The following is a 22,915-nucleotide window of genomic DNA, read 5'->3' as shown; positions in this document are numbered from 1 at the left end:
TAAATATAAAAAGGTATCACAAGGGATATGGAAAGCTCTTTTATATATGACATTTCCTGATAATTACAGTATAGAGCAATCTAAACCTAACCTTTAAAATTATAAACAAAGGCAGTATAAGCCTACTAAAAATCTTCTTCTGCATAATATAAAGTTAACCTTGACTTGGAACAGAGGAACTTTCAAGGTATTACTTATACCTGACTACTTCAAAAATGAGTTAAAATGGCTTATAAATCTACACACATATAAACTAGAATAACTGAAAATAAGGCCCCATCAATAAAAAGGATTAATAATATTCCTGATATCTAATAATTAGAGACCTATTTATTTCAGCTGGGGTACTAAAATGAAACACTGATAACTTTGTCTAAGCTTGCTATCTTTTCTGCAATAGGGATTTCATAATAGTTATTTAATAGGACTGAAACAAGAATTAAATATCAAACTCCTAGTACAATTCCTGGAATTCAATAAATAAATGTTACTATTAACTGTTCTATAGATTTCTAGCAACACACACCCTCTCAAAACCTAATTTAAGAAGAAATATAATCTGTGGTTCCTTACATAAAGGCCATCAAATGATACAATGAATCACATCTTTAACCACGACTTTTCAAAAGGAAATTCATGCAGTGAACTCTATCAAAGTAGAAGGTATAATTTTGAGGACACACATTATATTGTAACTAAGCAAAGAATATATTAATTGCAGAAGATTTAGATAAAATGGCTTGATAAACTTACAAGACAGAATTAAGTTTGCTGAATCTAAAGCAGTGCTAAGTTGACATGTTTCCTGTAATGTTCTTCTCAAACACTGTGTCAAACAGACTGTTAAAAATTCTTAACTGAATCCTTTTTAGAAATCAAAACATATTATATTTACCTTTGTGGGTATACAATCCAGAGTCTTGAATTCATTCATATATTCATCTAAAAACACTTTAAAAGTGTTAACCCAAACTCTGACTGGAGATTCCCTCCAATCACGCTGCTCAAGTCTCATGGTCTTTTCCAGAATCTGTTCAAATAGTGCGTAGAGGTCTTTATACCGTATGCTTTTCCCATCATCTACCTAATAAGCAATAAGAGAAGAAATGTTAAGGTTTTATAAAGAAATTCTATAAATATAGAAGTTGATTGAACTTGTATTAGGTAGTGCTTAGAATAAAGATTAGGATCCTTTCTAATGGGCATGCCCATGAACTCATGTGGTATTTGTAAACTCTTCTACTTGGAATGTCTGCCAAATAAAACCTATTAAATTTGAGTCAAATACCTAACAATTTAAACAATATAACAATCTGAAAAAGTCCTGGAAACTTTCCAATAAACTATAATTAGTTATAAAGATTATTTGCATCCCTTTTAATTACCCATTGCTTCAAAGATGAACCTTGTTTGGATAGTTCCACTCTAAAATTGAAAGAATGAATACTTGAATCCTTGTCTAATGATACATTAGGTAACTTTTATTTTTCCAAAGAGTGATATGCCCTGACTAACACTGTATTACATGCACAGAAATCTACATGGAATTAACTTTTTTATTTAAATAAGGTCTGGAATCTTTATGAGAAGAAAGGGGCTTTAAATGACCAAAAAGTGTTAAACACATTTAGAATTTGTTTCTCCTTCACTTCCTCAAAGTAAGTTGAACATTTTTGATCTAGGGTTAGAAAACCACTATTAAGCTCTGCTTTATAATTTTGGTTCTTCCTATGTAATTTAAGTGTACTGGAGCACCCAACAACCCTGAGTCCCTAATCTAGGAAATACAGGTATGAAGCAGAGAAAGACATGAGCATAATAAGCAGCTGAGCAGGATTAGAAAAATACGGCCAACGTTGTCTCCACCCAAACCTAGTCATTTGCCATAGCCTGATTACTACTCTTACTATGGTCTTGAAATTCCTATTCTCTCAGACTGCATGGTTGAGGTTTCTAAAAAATCAAAAAGTCTTATATTGAGAAAGAAAAAGTAGAGGGTACACAAGAAAGTTCTGGTTTCTCTTTTCACAATAAATTACAGATTGAACAAAGAAAAATGATTAAACACAATTATTTATACAATGTGAGAATTCATAGATTGTAGAGATCAAAGAATTATATTATATACTTTAGCATGAAAATAAATTTTCTAAAACATAACCAATATCACATAAAATTATAAGGTAAGTCTGAAAGTGAAATAAACTGATATATATAAATCAGCAAACATAAATGCTCTAATTCCACTGGGGAAAAATATATAATTCCACACATGTGAGAATTAAAAGCTAAAGCTAGAGCTAAAAGGATTATGAGAAGTCAAAATAGTAGAGAGCCACAGAATCACATCTAGAATATTTGAATTCATCATCTTAAGAAGATTCAATATCTTAAGAGGGGAAAAAAAACCTACTTAAGGAAATTGAAGGAAGGTATTAATCTAAGACCCATAGGTATGCTTTTCCCTACCTATTCCTAAAACAAAAACAAAGAATTTGAGAAATCTCTCACTGAACACAGCTTCTGTATGATCTTCTGCAGCACTGCCAAATTTTCATATGTTGAACTACTGAGTATCTCCTAACACAGTCCAACTTACCGCCAAGGCAGATGAATAAAAGCTGAAGATATTCTGCCGAAATTCTTTTAGGGCTTTTTTAAATACAACATCCACTAATGTGTCTTTCTTGCTGTCTTCATTATCTAGGTCATTCATCTGGAGGCCACAGAAAGAGTTTTTGCATATAATCAACTAATTAAAAACAGGTGAACACAATAGTGATATTGATTGGTTCTTCAACAATGATGGTCCTGATGGTTCTGAAAGTGCAAGCTCCTGATATTATGGGTCCCAGGTAAAATCATGACTAGAAAGCAAATGTTTTATTACTACTAGATGATTTCTAAGATCCTTCTAACACTGTGTTATTCTATTGTTCTGTCACCTGAGAAAAAACTCCAAGTATGCAATGACATGTCTCACCTTTACAATGGAATATAATGGGACAGTTATAGTAAAATGGAAGTCAATATTAAAGCATAAAACCTTAAATCCTGTCCACCCAGTCTGAGTAATGTATATCCTATTATTTGTACCTTTTGATAAAGAAAAGACCATCTAACTTACTGAAGCATATATAACTTTGATCCATGAGGGCCATATTCTGATATACACACGTATTCCATAGTCAAAACCAATCAGGGGCTTAACTCAGCATGCAGAGTGTACCTTTTTCAGAAGAAATTCATCCATACTTTTAAAATCACTGACACTTGCTATGATCTGGACAGAGTCATTTTGCCAGTGCACAGATTCCAAAGCCACATTGCTGATCTTCACACTTCGCTTCCGCTTTGCCTTTGGAGAAGGTTCTTTGTTCTCTTTGAACTCCTTCCGGCAACTACCAGGCAAGTCTGGGCTCAAAGGAGGTGTCGAGTGATACTGAACTAATTCTACAATTCAAGATAAGTATCCAAAAAAAAATTTTTAGTGAAAATATTGAAATCTCCATATTCTTCTAAGTTTAACTTCCTTTAGTAAGTCACTGAAGGAAACATATGTAAGTATCTGAAAAGCCAAGTAACATTAATGTCTGAGGTTAAGCAATTAAGCAATAAATCCAGACTGCATATTTGTACAGAAAATGTATTTTAAAATTATCACTTTTCGAAAGGAAATGCCACCATGTCTCCCAAGGGGCTAAGGTCTGATACCAAAAACCTGGATAGAGGGGTCTGGTAGAACTGAAGCCTGGAATCAGATACCACAGTCCCAAAGAAAAAAAAAAAGAAGATGTAATCACCCTGGCACATTACATGCTGTTAACCCAGTCACAGTTTTACTATATTAGTTTGAATGAACATTCAGCTATATATGAGCCCAGCAAACCAGTGAAATTCGTTAATTATTATTATTTCATTACTAGGGTCTAAAGCCATAAATGTTCCAGTTATATTATCTGGTGTTAGCCTGGCAACCTGTCTAGGGAGCCAGGTTAAGTCAAACTGGCTCATTTCTCCCCGGTCTCTTTAGTATTTACGACTGTCTTACATATCTCCCAAATAACTAAATTTCTCAGGAATCCTAGGATTCCTAGAATTCTCTGAGAAATCTCCTGGAGTGCATTAGATTTGTATATAATATTGGAAGGCCCAACAAATCTTCTTAATAACTATTTACAACAGCGAAATTAGATTCCATGTAAGTCCATCACAATCCAGAACTATACTGGGTTTGCCAAAGCCCTACCTGGGGCTTGATAAGAATGTTGGCCCCTTCTCACTTCACATTTCAGTTTGTTTCCCTGACACATATTCACCTATCCAATAGTATGTCCTCATTCCTTCTAAAAGCTAATTCTGATAATGAAGGAAAAAAGTAGCCTCCTACATGCTAAATGCCACTTCAAGCAGAAAGGCAAACCCAATCTAAGATATGGCACCACAATAAAAATTATAAAGATATAGGATATATGTATGTGCAAATTAGTATCAACTGACTTTAATTCCATTATATAACCTAAACATATAAGTATCTAATTATTTCATTTAGCAAAGTCAATATCTTTCTTAAATAAAATAATGATTACTGTAGAAATTATAATACTATTTCGGTATTAAAAACAAGGGCTACCTTAATAAATTGCTACCCAAAGATGAGTAAAAAGCTACAATTTTAATTTTTATATACATATCCTTAAGGAGCAACACACAGTGAAGCCTGCTAATAATATATGCATCAACTAAAGAGCCTTATGCTTCCTTCCTGAGAATTAGCCATTGAGAATAGAGCTGTGAAAAATGAAAAATTTAGAATGATTACTATAAACCAGATAAGATATAGGAAAGAGATCCTCTTAGTAATGTAATGGTAAGAATTTCCCAAATTTCCAAACTGAACTTGTAGTATTCATTTAATTTATTATTGGTTTTATCCATATCAGGTTGCTAACTGATAGGAGCAAAGCCACAACATGCAAAAATAGGGCTCTAACTACAGCTCTACCATTTTTTCCCCTGATGCACAACTGCCTCTGCTTGGGCTCATCCATTCCTATGTGAAACCTGATGATCTTTTCTCCTTGTCCCTTTATCTTACCCTAGATATGAGAAGTTTTGTCTACTCTTTTAACTGGGTCTGCTCTATCTTTCCTTTAGAGATAATAACTTTCTTCCTAGATCCACTTTCTATTTTATTCAATCCTGATATTTCACTTACCCACTGGTATTTCATCCGCTCATTACCACACACTCATCTCTGGTATATAGCCCATCATTGCTGAAGATAGCTGGCATTTTTACGTAATGATTAAAAACTCTCACACGTGCTTGAGCAAAGGCTTGGGGGGAAATGGCATAATCATCTAATGCTGGAATTACTGGAATCCTTGGAAAGTTAGTAATTCTAGCATTTAGAAAGGCCAGTTTTCTCAACAGATGAACTCACTGTTGGGTACTTCCAAGTGTGTTGTGACTGATGTCCAAAATGTTAAAATAACAGCTACATTTATAAGGTCCGAGACACTGACAGTATAGTACATACTTAATATATAGCACAGGGGTTTAGCCCCCGGAGCTAGGCTACCTAAATTCAAATCTCAGCTCTGCCAACTACAATATGTGTATCAGCAAATAACTTCTCTGTGCCTCAGCTTTCTCATCAATAAATTGGGAATAATAATTATACCAACCTCAAAAAATTGTGAGGATCAATTGAGTTAATACATACAACATCCTTAGTACAGTGCCTTGCATATGGTAAGCACTCAAACATTAGCTGCTATTATCTTAATTTTTACTAAAACACAAATTTGTTAAGTGAATGAATATCAGTTAAATTTTTACACTGTAGAAAACTGAGGCTAACCGAAGAATCACCATCATTCTTGAAGTTGTTACTTCACCGTTTTGTACACTTCCTTGGAACTTCTATTATAGGTACAATGTAATTTTATAAAGTTAAGGGAGGATTTAACAATCCTGGTCCTATCTCATAGAATATCTGACCAACAGGAACAGTGAAGTCTCAGAAAGAGTAGAAAATTAGAAATACAATCTCCACCCTCTATCTGTTTTTACCATCTGGAAACTGATGAGCTGGAATCATATCTGAGCCAGCAAAGAATGCTGACACCTCTGGTTGGGTGGCAGGTTTCACTCGGGTAGTCTTCTTCTCCCCTTGTCTCCCTTTGGCCCAGAATCTCATCTTAGCTCTCTGAGGTCTATTTTTAAAAATAAAGGTAAAAATGGAAAGAAATTAGTATGTTGCAGTGATAATATCTACATCACTTTAACCCATATAAACCTTTCATGTGTATGACTTCATATAACCTTCACACTTAAGTTTAATCATATTTAACCTTCAATTTCACATTTAAACTTCTGGAAGGGAGATAGTTTCCTCATCTTGAATACAGGAAATAATAAGACCCAGAGATGTTAAATAATTCCTGAAAATGATATGGCTACAAAGCAGTAAAACTAGAATTCTAACTAAAGTTTTCTGATTCCTAAACTGGTATCTTTTCACTCTTGTCCTCCTTCCAGCTTGGATTTAGCACACAAACAACAACAAAGAAAATACCTTTTAAAAACTCACTGGTGGGGCGCCTGGGTGGCGCAGTCGGTTAAGTGCCCGACTTCAGCCAGGTCACGATCTTGCGGTCCGTGAGTTCGAGCCCCGCGTCAGGCTCTGGGCTAATGGCTCTGGGCTAATGGCTCTGGGCTAATGGCTCGGAGCCTGGAGCCTGTTTCCGATTCTGTGTCTCCCTCTCTCTCTGCCCCTCCCCCGTTCATGCTCTGTCTCTCTCTGTCCCAAAAATAAATAAAAAAAAAACGTTGAAAAAAAATTAAAAAAAAAAAAAAAACAAAAAAAAAAACCTCACTGGTATCCCATCACTCTAAAATGTATCAGTTTACCTTTTTTGTTTTTTTTTTTTGTTAATTCCCTTCAAGTCTTTATCCATAAGTATGCCCATTTATTTTTACACCACTGTAATCATGATGAAGACACAATTTTTTTTTTTTGAGACAGAGAAAGACAGAGCATGGGCAGGGGAGGGGCAAGAGAGAGAGGAAGACAGAATCCAAAGCATGGTCCATCCAGGCTCTGAGCTGTCGGCACAGACGCGGGGCTTGAATCCATGAGCAGTGAGATGATGACCTGAGCTGAAGTCAGACGCTTAACTGACTGAGTCACCCAGGCGCCCTGATGAAGATACAATTTTAAACCTTTCCACTTACCATTATATAAAAAATATTTTAATGTGATTTATATGTAAAAGTTATCAATACTATTATTTAACAAATGCTACCATTTATTTGAGTTGTTATTTTTCTCTAGGCACAAGTGCTTACACTGGCTTACCTTATTTAATTATAAAAACAAGTTTACTTTCAAACTACAAAAACCATTTTATAAGTGAAAAACTGGAGGCTTAGACATTAGGTAACTTTCCCAAGACTACACAGCCAGTGAGTAATGAAGTTGAAAATCATAACTATATTGATTGTTATACTACCTTATTCTTATTGCTTATATATAAGCCTCATTATTATTGCTTATATACTTTCTCCTATCATATAAATTAAAAAAAAAAAAAACCGTAGGATAATAACAGTGCACATTTACTGACCATACATCATGTATCCTAACCCCATACCCCAAGAGCTTATTTGCGCATTCATTTTTTGTTTTTTCTTTTTTTACCTTTTATGTTCATTCAATCAAAATAAATATAAGCATCTACCAGGAGTCAAGCATGATATGCCTTTATGATATACCTAATTTTCACAACTACTATGATAAATAGCTATTATTATCCTTACTTTTTACCCATGAGCAAACTGAGGCTCAGAGTACTGATGAAGCTGGAAGTTAAAAACAGGTCTATCTGGTTTTGAAACCCACATTCTTTTTTCTTTTGTTCCTTTCTTTAAAGCCTATGACTAAACTTACACATCCATATACTGTAAAGAGAAGTTGTTCTACAAGGCTTATTACAAAGGACAGCATCCTTCTGCCATCTCATTCCTTTTCTGATCCCTGGAGGCAACCCTTTTGAATTGATTTAACTTTTTAACATTTACCATACTTATATTGCTGCCATCCTTGTGACCACAAGTAATGATTAAGCATGTTCCAACACTCCTGTTCTACACTCTCCACAGACAGGTATGCCCCCAACAGAATCAAATGGCAATTTGAGTTAGCTCAATATATAATATTTTCTTGTAACAGCCACTTTTTATTACACAAATAATATTCACAACTAAGGCATGTAATTCCCTGCATAACCTATTTTTTTCTCTAGAGTTAAGGTTTTGCTTTACATTTGCTCACTTATCCACATACAATTCACTTCGAAATGCTTTCCTAGTTGTGTACATCTCTTTTCAACATGTTCAAACACAGTAAGTACTCCATTTCTTTAAGAAATCTCTCCCAGAGCCTTCTAATCTGCTCTAATTTGGCATGGTTTCCCTCAGTACTTGTACAAACATCATTTGAAAAGCTACTTTCATCATCATCATTATGTAAATTCCTTTTGTCCCTATTGTTTTACAATGACATGTCTTTTAGTACGGGTCTGTTTTCATCCATTATGTTGGCCAATCATTGGGCGCTATCAATCTAGAAACCCATGTCCTTCAGTTCTGTGAAACTTATTTAAATTACTTTATTAATGATTGGTCCTCTTTATTTTCTTTGTTCAGTCTTTCTGAACTTCCTATTAATGTGGGTCACTGGATCTTCTGAACTGCTCTATGTTCTTATCTTTTCTTTTTTTAATTTAAAGTCCAGTTAACGTACAATGCAATATTCATTTCAGGTGTACAATACAGTGATTCAACACTTCCATATAACACCCAGTGTTTATCACAACAAGTGCACTCCTTAATCCCATCACCTATTTCGCCCATTCCTCACCCACCTTCCCTTTGGTAACCACTGGTTTGTTCTCTATAATTAAGAGTCTGTTTCTTAGTCTGTCTCCCTTTTTTTTCCTCCCTGTTGTTCATTTGTTTTGTTTCTTAAATTTCACATATGAATGAAATCATACAGTATTTGTCTTTCTCTGACTTATTTTACTTAGCACAGTACTCTCTAGCTCCATCCATATTGCTGCAAATGGCATGATTTCATTCTTTTTGATGGCTGCGTAGTATTCCATTGTGTATATATACCACATCTTCTTTATCTAATCATCAATGGACACTTAAGCTATTTATCATAATTTGGCTATTGTAGATAATGTTGCTTTAAACATCAGGGTGCATGTATCCTTTTGAATCAGTATTTTTGTATCCTTTAGGTAAATACCTAGTACTGCAATTGCTGGATCATAGGGTAGTTCTATTTTTAAGTTTTAGATGAACCTCATACTGTTTTCCAGAGTGCTGCACCAGTTTGCATTCCCACCAACAGTGTAAAAGGGTTCCCCCTTCTCTACATCCTCACCAACACCTGCTATTTCTTATCTTGTTGATTTTAGCCATTCTGGCAGGTGTGAGATGATACCTCCTTATAGCTTTAGTTTGTATTTCCTGATGATCTGTGATGCTGAGCATGTTTTCATGTGTCTGTTGGCCATCTGGATGTCTTCTTTGGAAAAATGTCTATTCATGTCTCCTGTCCATTTTTTAACTGGATTATTCATTTTTTGAGTGTTGAGTTTTATATACGTTCTTTATATATTTTGGATACTAACCCTTTATTAGATATGTCATTTGCAACTACTTTCTTTCATTCCATAGGTTGCCTTTTAGTTTTGTTGATTATTTCCTTCACTATGCACAAGCTTTTTATGTTAAGGAGGTCCCAATAGTTCATTTTTGTTTTGTTTCCCTTGCTTCTGGAAACATGTCAAGTAAGAAGTTGCTGCAGCCGAGGTCAAAGAAGTTGTTGCCTGTTTTCTCCTCTAGGGTTTTGATGGCTTCCTGTCTTACGTTTAGGTCTTTCACTAATTTTGAGTTTTCTTGTGTGTATGATATGAAAGTGGTCCAGGTTCATTCTTCTCCATGTTGCTGTCCAGCTTTTTCAACACCATTTGCTCAAGAGACTGTCTTTTTTTCCAATGGATATTCTTTCTTGCTTTGTCAAAGATTAGTTGGCCACACATTTGTGGGTCCATTTCTGGGTTCTCTATCTGTTCCACTGAGCTATGTGTCTGTTCCTGAGCCAGTACCATATTGTTTTGATGATTACAGCCCAAAGCGATTTTCTTACCTTTTCTTGTGTCTTCCATCTCTTTGTCTTTTTCTTCAACCTTCTGAGATATGTCCTTAACTTTCTTTCCAACTATTCTAGTTCTTTCTTTATGTTATCATATTTTTAGTTTTCAAAGGCTCTTTTAATAATGAATGTTTGTCTTTCATGCACTTTGTTTGGTTCCATGTATGCAGTTATATTTATTTATACAGGTTTGCTGATTAGTTTCACTTGTCTGTCTTGAAGTTCCCTTTCCCCTGCATAGTTTATTTTTTCCAAGTTGTATTATATCCATTAGTTTTAGTTTCTTTAATATAAGATGTTTCTTCAGGGGTGCATGGGAGGCTCAGTCGGTTAAATGTCCTACTTCGGCTCAGGTCATGATTTGGCAGTTTGTGACTTTGAGCCCTGCATCGGGCTCTGTGCTGACAGCTCAGAGCCTGGAGCCTGTTTCGGATTCTGTGTCTTCTTCTCTCTCTGCCCCTCCCCCACTTGTGCTCTGTTTCTGTCTCTCAAAAATAAATAAATGTAAAAAAAAAATTAAGATGTTTCTTCAAATGCAGTGATAAAATACAGGGCTGAGAAAAAGCACTATTTGGAAGTTCTAGTGTGCATTGGTGGAGCTTCCGAACTGGTCTTCCTTGTATGGTTATCTGGCTAGTCTATTTTGTAGGGCGAGCCTCTGATACCAATACCTCTGGTCTTTCCTAGGAGTTGTACAAAAGTCCCAAAGACTTTTTGAACGATTTGTCAAGGGGATATGTGAAATGCGGAAACTGAGTGGAATCTTAATATTCAGTATGTAAACATTCATTAAATCTCCTTATTCCAAATATGTACCCCAGTCCTCAAATGTATCTGAGAACTCCAAGTAAAGAGATCTTCTATTTTATCCTTTCCAGAGAATAAATTTCCAGCTTTCTGCTATGATTGGGGAAGATCAGTCAGCCAGAGGCTTCTTTCTCAGGTCTACCCAGTTGGTTTATGATTCAGCTTTCTTCTATTAAGACATTTAAAATTTGTCTATTTCCTTTTTGGATTCCACAATTTTACTATTGTTGTCTCTCGTTGTTTTATTGTTTGTTGTTGTTTGACCTGCACAGGTTTTATCATTTTAAAAATTTTGGAGGAGGAAGTAGAAATTAAATTTATATATTTAATCTGCTATCTCCAGCCGTAGGTTCTTTCTATTATGGTATATCTTTTTCCCAAAATTTGATCTCTAACATAATCTGGTCAGGATTTGCATTATCTTGGATTATGCCTCTATAGACATTTAGGAAGTGGTCTTTAGTAGGACTAAGAACCAGAAAGATTTCAATGTAATCTTCAGGTGTTCAGTGAAGGCCCAATTGCCTTCTGTAACACAATAAGAGACAAAGATATTTACTTGTCAAATAAGAACTCCATATATTCTCTTAAAGGGAATAGAATTATTTCCTGACAGTCTTTTCCAGTTCTGTTTGTAAAACACTTTAACTCAGAGAACAGAATCCAAATCCAAAGCTGGAAAATATTGTCACTCTCATCTGGTTAATCTCCCTTTCTGACAACAAAAAGATCACAAGTTGTATAATGATTTAAAGACTTTGTCCAAATCACACTGCTAAACATACAGAAACATAAAGCTCATCATGTAAATCTGAACTATCAGATGCCTGTCACATAGTAAGTACTTAATATTTGTTGAAAAATAAATTTCAAAACTAGCTGCTCTATCAACTATGCTTTTTAAAAGAGGCTAAGTATAAACTATAGTTGATTAGTAAATAAAATGATATCACCCCTATTAACTTGGTGTATATACCTTATATCCGAATCTGAAGCCTTCTGCCTCACTGCCAATTTTGTAATCTCTCCTTGAGACATAGTCTTATGAAGCTTTGTTTCTTCATCAACTGAAGAAAATCGCTGTGATGTCTGTAATAATTACATATATGGAAGACTTTAAAACCAAGTAACTATAACAGCACTGTAATTAAAACTCAAGTTATAGAATTTGAGAATTATATCTATGAAAAATATATAAAAATACATTCATATTATTTAGCAATTCATTGAACTAAAATAACCTAGTAAAAACTCTATTAACTTCCTAATCTGAAGTAAAAAGAACTTGGGTCAATGAAATGCTGAATAGGACCTACCAGCTCATGTTTTCTGACAACTTAACAATGAATATCAAATGGAAAGGTATGAAAGAAGTCAAAGCCAACTAAAGATACAGACAAAAGATCCAGGATCTGATAAATCTAGAATACTAAGTACAGTCTTTCATGCCTTTTATTTGTCCCTGTAAGTTAATAATTATTATGGCCTAACTTGCTATTATAGATTCTTATTATACTCAGTCAAGGATTTTAAAAATCTAGAAGGAAAAAAAAAAACAAAAGCAAAAACAAAGACCAAACAATTAAAGATCATTATCACCACTAATGCTCTATACAAACAACTTACACGGCTTTATCAAACTGGGGCCTGAATTTCAATCAGCAATTTTTGTTCCATTTGTTTACAATGTGCCCCTTTAAAATTTGGAGGAGAAAATTTCTTGTTACCTATTCAAATCATTTCCTAGTATTTCATTTTTCTATAATTATAGTACTTTTCTTTAGCCTTTTAGTCTGCTTGATATGGCCTTATCAACATAAATAGAAAATAACATGGATTGCTAAAATTTAAAGAACAGACTTCTGCTTCTGGCCAAGAAGAATTAACAGGGACCTGTTTTATCCTCTTGTCTGAAACAACCAAAAACAAAAACAAAACACAAACTCACACAAAATAGTAAGAACCAGCAGTTATCAAGATGATGGACAGTTATCCCTGAGAGATGGGAAACAAAGGAAGTAAAGTCTTTCATTTTCCCCAGCCTAATGCCTTGAGACAGTTTCCAGGCTGTTACACAGGGAGGGGGAATCCAGGTGAACCCTGTCAGACTCTCTGAGTTGGACACATGAAGCTGAAGTCCAGAGAGACCAAGGTTGACTAGGGACCAAAAGGCAGAGTACTGAAGAGGAAAGTGATGCACAAATAAAGAACTCTAGAGATCTTCAGAAACTATTTAGCTGAGTACTAATCAATACTTCTATGTCAGACAACTACCCAAGACCAGGCAAAGGATCACCTGAAAGGTTTAAAGGAAATAGAATCCCACACCTATGAAATCCCAGTAATAGTGCCTGTACCCAAGAGTCAGAATACATAACTTTATGATTCCCAGGGCACTGGGTGAAGTACACAGAGGATCTTGCCTCAATAGTCAATAATGAGCCCTAAGTGAACTATTACTCTGTTTAAGCCTAACAAATCTTTGTTTTATTTAATAAAAATTGTATATTAAGTATAGAACATAGTTCAATTTACATATAAATATTAAAATTACTACAGTCAGACTAATTAACATATCACCTCCTCACATTGTTTGTTTTTTGGCAGTGAGAGCACCTGAAAGCTACTCTTTTAGAAAATTTCCAATATTCAATACAATGTAACTAACAAATCTTAAAAGGAAGACCTAATTGCTTAGGAACAAATTGCTTCCAGAACCAAGCTCTAGAACATTACTGGAAATAACAGTCTCCAGCATATTAATTAAATACAAAAGTACCCAGTAAGCACCCAGTAAGACAAAACTCACAATGTCAGGCATCCAATAATGCCTATTTCTAGGCATGCAAAGAATATATATGACTGACAAGGAGGAAAAAAAAATCAATCCATCTATAGTGACTCAAAACTGACGCAAATATTGAGCACTAGGAGATCAGAGAACCGACTAAAAAGAAAGGACTTAAAACTGCATGGGATTCAAGGTGACTTTTTTTTTTTTTTAATGTTTATTTTTGCAAGAGAGACAGAGCATGAGTGAGGGAGGGGCAGAGAGAAAGAAAAAAGAGAGAGAGAGAGAGAGAGAGAGAGAGAAAATCCGAAGCAGGTTCCAGGCTCTGAGCTGTCAGCACAGAGCCTGACACAGGGCTCAAACCCACAAACCGCGAGATCATGACCTGAGCCAAAGTCGGACGCTTAACCAACTGAGCCACCAGGTGCCACCAAGGTGACATATTTTTAAAATCACTGCTTCTGAGGAAAATGAAGGTAAAAAAGAAGGAAGGGGTGCCTTTTGGAGATTGAGTAGTGAAAAGGAAAAGAAGCAGAAGGGTAAAATTTAGAATCTAGCAAGGCAAAAAAAAAGTAACAAATGAAAGACACAACTATGCCTTCACCACACACACACACACACACACACACACGCACTCACACACCTACCAGACCCAAAAGAGGCTGCCTGTAAAATAAATTTTTCTTTGTTACACTGACAGAAGAGGAAGCCCTTTTGAAATCAAGTTACTTATAAACTATCCCAAATGAATATGCAGAAATTAAGACATACAAAATCTACACAAGCTACAATAAGAAAACAAAGAAAATTAAAACCAAAACAATGCAGTTGATTAACCCATCTCCCACTGACCAAAACCAAGCATGAAGTAGAAAACTGTAAATCAAAAATGAATTTAATAACTTCATATATGAAATACCATATTAATCAGAAATTCAAAAATTAAAAACAGAAATGAGCTCCCCCCTTCCTAGAAAAACCAGGAAGAAGTGAAAAGAGTCAAATGAACTCAGGAAAGAAATAAAAAGATAGTAAAGAATAGCTTAGAAGATGCCCAAGGGAGAAAATACACAAATGCAAATTTAAAAGGGACTGAACAAAGGCAGAAAGATAATAAAGAATGTAAAGTGATATAAAGAAATGAGTGAAAAGAGTCAGAAGAGAAGGTAGTTGAGTTGGAAGACAAGAAAAGAAGAAAAAATCATTTATAATTGGGGTCCCTACAAGAAAAACAAAACAATGGATGGAACACAATATCTAAAACTGTAATCCAAGAGTTTCAAGAATAAGGCAAAACCTGAATTTGTGCACACACACACACACACACACACACACATACAAGTCCTGCAGGTATATGGGATAACTCACCTGTGATGATGAAGTTGAAGACATATCCTAACTTTTAGATATAAAGAAAAAAAATTCTGGAAGTCTCCAAGTAAAAAGAGCCAATAACTCTTTGAAACAGCAAGAGAATTAGTCTGGTAACAGACTTCCAAAAATAACAAAGTGAGACAATAAAATAGCATTTTCAAAACCTCAGGTATAAATCAAGTAAAGTATGAATCAAGGATTTTATATGTAGCCAAGATGTCCCTTCAAATATCAAGGGAATTCCAGAGCTATGAGCCTTCCTGAGTAAAGTATTAGGAGCAGAGCTACAACCAATCAAGAGATAAATATGGAAACTTCAGCAAAATATTTGATGTGATCATTTCAGATATTTAATAGATCTCAGACAAAAAACAAAGATGGACACTAGAGTGAAAGAATATGTAAAATTAAATGTTCTGACAAAGTAGAAGTAAAAGCCTAAAAAACAGAGGAAAGGTAGAGACCAGAATAATTTGATAGTTGTGCCAAAACAGGTGAGAATTAAAAAATATTTTTTTATAAATGACTAACTGGAGAATAATAGATTAAAATATGGTAAATTAGGGGTGCCTGGGTGGCTCAGTCAGTTGAGCGTCCGACTTCGGCTCAGGTCATGATCTCATGGTTTGTGAGTTCGGGCCCCATGTCAGGCTCTGTGCTAACAGCTCAGAGCCTGGAGCCTGCTTCTGATTCTGTCTCCTCCTCTCTCCGCCCCTCCTGTGCTCATGTACTGTCTCTCTCTGTCTCTCAGTAATAAATAAATGTTTAAAAAGTAAATAAAAAAATAAAAATAAAATAAAATATGGTAAATTAAGGGCATTTTTTAAAGTTATATACAAACCCAAAGAAAAGAACACACCACCTCATATCAAAAGAAATTTTAAAAAGTGAAATAAAAAAGTAACAAACAGCAAATTTAACATAATGCAGAATAACAACATAAAATTATAAGAGTTGAGACCAAAGCTATCAGTTATATCAATAAATATAAATAGATTTAACTCATCGATATGGTAAAAAAAATTTTAATTTGGCTCACAAAGTAGGAACCAACTATAATGCATACAAAACACATCTAAAGCAAAAGGGTTCAGAAAGGCTAAATATAAAGGGATGAGTAAAAGTACTCTAGGCAAATGGAAATAATTAAGAAAATAGAGGCTATAATACTATTATTTAAGTAGAATTCAAGCAAAAAGCACTGAATGTGACAAAGGACACTTTTTGATACCAAAAGCCACAATTCACAATGAATAATAGGAAACTTTAACACAACAGTCTCTGTATAAGATAGCTGTATAAACAATAGTAAGTATATAGAAGGTAAACAACCTAATCAGTAAGGAAGAAATTATGGTTATATTTTGAAATTTTACATTCTGAATACATAATATATACCTTCTTAAAAAATGCACAAGGTGCATTCACAAAAACTAACCACATATTAAGTAATAAAGAATATAACCAATAAATTTGATCAACTAGAAGCATTACAAATACTCTTTAATCACAATACAATAAAACTAGAAATTAAAAAAAGTTAAAAAAGAAAAAGGTTCTTCCTCTGAAAACTAAAAGATTTTTATTGAGCAGGTTTTGGGTAAAAAATAACATAAACTGAAATTACAGATTTTCAAAAAGTAATTGAAGACTTAAACACATTAGAATAAACAAGATATATCTAAAGTAGTGATCAGAAGAAAATTCACAGCCTTAAAAACCTGTATCAATAAAAATAACTTCAATAAGTGAATTAAATTCCCCACAAAAAATGTAGAAAAATAAGACAGTAAACCAAAAGAAAATATAAGGAAATAAATAATAAAGGTAAAAGCAGAAATCAGTGGAGAACGGGGAAGCGGTGGGGAACTAGGTATCATAAATAAAAATCCTGTTGTTTTGGGAAAAAGTAACAAAGACAAATGATTAGCTAACTTAAAGAAAAAAATGAAAAAACACAACTCTATAAAATATGAAATGACAAAAGGGAAATAACCATTGAAACAAAATTTTTAAAAATCATGAGATTATTTCCAGACCTCTATGCAAATAAATCTGAATGATTAAATGAAATGAATAATTTCATAAGAGAAATTATTTACCAAAATTGACCCCTTTAGATAGAAAGTTTGTAAGACTAATTTCTGTAGAAGAAATATAGAAGTAACGAATTACACCATAAAAATGTACCAATCCAAGATGGTTTCATAGGGAAATTCTACCAAATCTTTAAAGAGCAGAGAGTTGCGATGCTATGAACCATCCCTAACTTCGGGGGGGGGGGGGGGGAATACATATATAAATCCTAAGTATATTCAACAGTATGGCTGCTGTGCTGGGACTGCCAATCCAAACCTTTCATGTCATGAACTGTTCAATATCAACCAGATTTCTAATTTGCAAGACCCATCTCAAAATCACCAGCCTAGGTTCTAAAATTCTATAAACATCCTCTCCTGGCTTCCCCTTTCTGAGGCCTAGCCAAGGTAGATTTTCCTTTACTGTAAAATAAGCTAAAAACCTTAGCATTGCTCTATCTACAGGTTTTTCTGGCAATTTTTTGTGGAGAGAGTGGTGGTGAGAAGGAAAATTCAACAAAGACAAGGACTAGTGAATATCTCAGAGAATAACAAACAGAAACAGGAAGTGACAGCAGGTTTGGGGTAAAATGAGAAATTTATCATACTGGAGATAAAGAAGACAAATTTTGGAGAGCTATTTAGGAATCATGCCCACAGAGATGATTATTTTCCATCTAGGGAATGAGAGAGGAAACTATAACGTTACCTATACCAATCCTACCAATAAGGAATAGAAATGATGTGACTAACTCACTTACCATCTAGAATATTGAGAAACTAAAAACTATATAAAAATTGGTTTTAAAAATACTACATGACAGGGGCACCGGGGTGGCTCAGTCAGTTAAGTGTCCGACTTCAGCTCAGGGCATGATCTCACGGTTCACAAGTTTGAGCTCCACATCAGGCTCTGTGCTGACAGCTCAGAGCCTGGCGCCTGCTTCTGATTCTGTGTCTCCCTCGCTCTCTACCCCTACCCCACTTGTGCGCTCTCTCTCTCTCAAAAATAAATAAAAACATTAAATAAACTTTTTTTTAAGTATTACGTGACAGAACATATTCTTCTTGGGTAAAAGCCAACACAACGGATAGAAGAACTGAGCGAGAGCAGCATACAGAGAGTAAATAGTTATTCAAATGGCAGAATTAAAGGCAGAAAGTTAAAAAAAAAAAAAAAAGGAAACTGCTACTCTTTCCACTCCTCCTAGCAGGTAACAATTAATTAATGTTAATTTAATTAACCACTGATGAATTCAGGAGGTAGTGCTTATCAAATCCTCTTCAGGTAATTCATTTATAACTGTCTTTATCCTATTGGATCAGTTATTTTGCAAGTGGAAAGGTAAGACGGCTTCTTCCAAGATTGAATGACACTGTTTTTAGAGAATGTCGCAAGTGACAGGGTCACTTTGTCCAGGAAAAAAAAAAAAAATCCAGTTTTTAAAAACCCATGTGTCTAGAAAATCAAGCCTATTTAAAATCCTGGAGATACCTGAATTTTTGAGAATTCCCATTTACAAACAATTAGTCTTCATCTTCATAGTATCAGATAACATTAGAACACGGCATATTTTCAAGATAAACAAACAGAAACACATTTTAAACTGTCTCCACCCTTTCCACCCCCAACCCCAATACTATCTATCAGCATATTCTAGAAAGCAAAGCTGCTTCATGCAAGTGTCCACCAGAAACAAACACCACCACCTGTTCCTAAAATAGCTAGTGATGAAACAGAAGGACAGTGAGAAAGCTGGAAAGGGGGCTATATACACTGTGCAGGGATACAGAGTGCTCTACAACTACTGGCATGCAGTGACCGTCAAAAGCAGGTGAACAGAATCATAGGCAGAGGCTACCAGCTAGAACCCTTAATGGGGCCAAATGCTCCAAGCAGAAAGCCCAACCTCCAGCTCATCTCAGTAAGAGTTTTCAGTGAGGAAGAATTCTACCACCAAAAGGACTAAGGTTTGTAACAAAGCAAACTCTCAGGAACAAAACAGCAATTACAATGCTAAGTTCTTCCACAAATTAAAATTCTATGTACGCTTTAGAGAATAATTTAAGTATGCTCCCTATTTACACTAAAAAAAAAAAAAAAAAGAATACTTTTTAGTAAAATTAGTTGCTCTGTAACATAATTTCATCTTTAACCACTAATCATATGGTAGAGTAAGTTTCATTATTTATAACTCAAAAACAGGGCACCTCCAAAATGGAGTTACTTTACCTTACACTGAAGAGAGGGCTTTGGCTCTAGTTATATATATTAATAGATACACAGATTGTTTCTAACTTTTATAGCCCTATGGTTTAGCTCAGGGTAAAGACTCATTTGTCTAATTAGAGACCTAGTCATACAGTTTTCTATTTTTATTTTTTCTTCTTAGATTATCAATATTATCATTTAAAAATGGGGTCTATCTAACGGAAGATAAAGACAAGGAGGGTATTCTAGAAATTAGCAGAAGATTTAATTCTTTGGCACAAACAGCTTACAACAGTTCAAAAATGAAATATTTAATATGTCAAAAGACCAACCTAAAATTTTTCTCCCATAATGAATATATACTAAAGAATAACATTAGAAACCCAACTTAATTAAGGATATGCATGGAAATAAACCACATATATCACTCCACTTGATAAGTGATAATGTTTTAGTACATATTAGACATAACAGACTCTTTATATAGTATATTTTCCAGGACAATTCCAAAATCAAATACTTTATATCCATAAATACATTCATACTTGTCAAACTATATATACCTAATTTTGGATGAAATATGATGATAAAGTTATACTCTTGGTCAAATATTTTGACTAAGTGTAGCTTTATTCAAACATAACTCCAATGTTATAATTTGTGATTAATTCAAATTCACATTACATATAGACTTCTGCCTGGTTAGGTTGGTCCAAGAAAACATTTTTGGCACTGTTCATTACATTTTTTAAAAATTAATGTTTAGGGATGCCTGGGTGGCACAGTCAGTTAAGTGTCCAACTCAATTTCGGCTCAGGTTGTGATCTCACGGTTTGTGGGTTCAAGCCCTGCATTGGGTTCTGTGCTGATGGTGAGAAGCCTGCATGGGATTCTGTCTCTCCTTCTCTCTGACCTTCTCCTGCTTGTGTGTGCTCTCTCTCTCTGTCTCAAAATAAACAAACTTAAAAAAAATCATGTTTATTTTCTATTACTAAATAATGGTGGAGGGGAAGCAAGCTTAAAGGCCAAAAACAAAAAAAAGGAGAGTACCATTTCAGTTCAAAGCAATTGGATTATTTAACAACATACCCTATTCACTAGACCAAGGATCAATCAGCAAACTACGGCCAGCAAGTCAAATACAGCCCACTGTTTTTGTAAACAGTTTTACTAGAACACAGTCCTATTTGTTTACTTATTATTTATGGCTATTTTCACTTTACAACAGCAGAGCTGACCAACAACATCTAAATATTTACTATCTGGCCCTTTACAGAAAACAATTTGGGGGCCCCTGATCTAGACCTTTTAAGATATAATAGAAAAACTCTACATTAGTGCTAAATTAAATAACCCTAATTTCCCCTAATTTATGATTTGATATATGCTGTTAAAGTGCCCTTTATCTGGTCCTATTAAATTAAGGTTTAGTTTTATTGCTGTGTTCACTGAGGTTTCCCGTGTACAAACCACTATACAAGGAAGAAGCCGCAAAGGTTAGCTTTAGATTAGCAAAGACTACTCACTATTCCCATCAGATTTGCTTGTTCCCTATATTTCTTATATTGCTGTAAAATTACCATTTCGGAGTCACTGTGAGAGGCCTGACCCAGGCTGGGTGCAGGCCCTAGCTCAGAGTGAGAAGCTTGATCAAGGGAGAGAAGGGGCTCAATAATGTCATCGTAATCATCTTCCTCTGTATCCCCCTCCCCATCGGCAAAAGTACCTCTAGTCAAGAAATCGGAGCGCGTCCGCGCCATTCGAGCTTTCTTTTTATGGGCCGGTCTGGCAACCTGCTTGACCAAATGATAAAACAAATAACACAACAATGTTTTGTTTTGGTTTTTTTTGGAGACGATGCCAATGAAAGACATCTGAGAGCTCATGAGTTTCTTGAAACATCCCTCCACCCCACTGTATCCTCTCTTCTAGAAGTGACAGAGATAACCAAAAGCAATCCATATACATTACTCTGGACAAAACACAAATGGAAGCTAAATCTACACTGTTCTCCATCGCCAAGGAAGTCATCTTTCACCGCCATAATATGTCACCAAAGCCACTTGCATAAATTGCCTTCTTTCTTTAAGCAACATCTTTTTTGTAAACATAATCTGGGATTTGAGTCACCATTCCCTCCCTAAAGTACACTTCCCTAAGTATAAGAGACTTAACTCATTGCTTCTTTCCCATAAACACTTGGGAGTAAATGCATAAATGAGGTGCTCTACTTATAAGAATAATAATTTCCAAAATAGGTGCATCTATTTTGCATAAGAGAGATAAAATTCAATACTTACCTCTCCTTGGCCCGGCCCAGTTAATTTCACAGGTTTCCAATTTGGTTCATCTTGTTTATGGAGTAGAGGATTTCCACTGTTTAAGGCTTCCTTGTTGACACTTAAGATAAAACAACAGGATTACATTTCAATTCCGAGCAGACATCCCATGGCAACAGTCTTAAAGTACAACATGAAATATAGCCTAACAAGCCAAGTCAAAGAATTCTAGAAAATCACATAAATATTTCCAGATCTTACCCAATTCCTAAAACAACGTATCAATGTTTTTCTGCCTATCCTAATTAATAGCATTATCAAGAATTAACATATGTGACTGAATTAGAAGCCTGTCCCTGATAATCACTGGGTATATTCTACTATGATATATGTTTAAGAATAGTAGCAGCAGAACTAGCTCAAGAAAACAGATGGATTTGATAAGGGAAAATACTACATCCCCAAATCTTTAAAATCAGTCTTAGAAGGGACCTTTTATTCTAATCATTATAAAATACCTGATAAGTAGCTACTAAGTGATAAAGATCCCATTACTTTGTTTTATACTGAGATGGTTCCTCCTGGTTAGCAAATTTCCTTTCTGAAATCCCTCTGTAGCTTTCATCTACTATCTTAGTTTTAAAACTGTTATACAGAACAGTGAGGTGCCTGGGTGGCTCAGTCAGTTAAGCATCCAACTTAGGCTCAGGTAATGACCTCATGGTTCATAAGTTCAAGCCCTGCATGAGACTCTGTGCTGTCAGCTCAGAGCCTGGAGCCTACTTTGGATTCTGTGTCTCCCTCGCTCTCTCTCCCCCTCTCCCACTCACACTCTGTCTCTAAAAAATAAATAAACGTTAAAAAAAATTTTTAACTATTATACAGAACAAAGTCAACACTAGAAGGATAAGAAATTATTAAGTTAAAAGAGGTATGCCATACAAATAGCACAGTGTTAGTTTATGAAAATTTAATTTTGCTTGAATAACCACATGATGTGACTACTTTATCATTAAATTCTGTTACCTACCTTAACTCAGAACCATGAATCTTAAAATTTATCAACATACCATTATCCTCTCCTTAGAACTATAAGCTCACTGAGAATCATACCTTACCTTCTAACATAGTGGTGGGTTT

General features: G+C 34.8%; 1 protein-coding gene across 14 annotated transcripts in view; it reads right to left on the bottom strand.

Moving 5' to 3' along the window:
• Positions 1-22,915, bottom strand: part of MYO9A (myosin IXA) — a 282,783-nt gene that overhangs the window by 79,431 nt on the left and 180,437 nt on the right. For 9 of the 14 annotated variants that reach the window (XM_053888877.1, XM_053888879.1, XM_053888875.1 and 6 more), the window contains 7 exons: positions 21,797-21,896; positions 21,077-21,292; positions 12,018-12,130; positions 6,079-6,221; positions 3,230-3,453; positions 2,600-2,716; positions 896-1,084 (listed from right to left, as the gene is read on the bottom strand). In XM_053888877.1, the coding sequence (XP_053744852.1) occupies positions 896-1,084; positions 2,600-2,716; positions 3,230-3,453; positions 6,079-6,221; positions 12,018-12,130; positions 21,077-21,292; positions 21,797-21,896 (1,102 nt within the window). The remainder of the gene's footprint in view (positions 1-895; positions 1,085-2,599; positions 2,717-3,229; positions 3,454-6,078; positions 6,222-12,017; positions 12,131-21,076; positions 21,293-21,796; positions 21,897-22,915) is intronic. The other 5 variants (XM_053888886.1, XM_053888887.1, XM_053888888.1 and 2 more) reach the window with 2 other exon arrangements.

This window comes from Panthera pardus, unplaced genomic scaffold (genome assembly GCF_024362965.1).
Source record: "Panthera pardus isolate Hobbes unplaced genomic scaffold, ASM2436296v1 HiC_scaffold_24, whole genome shotgun sequence".
NCBI lineage: Eukaryota > Metazoa > Chordata > Mammalia > Carnivora > Felidae > Panthera > Panthera pardus.
This window is presented reverse-complemented; position numbering and strand designations above follow the sequence as displayed.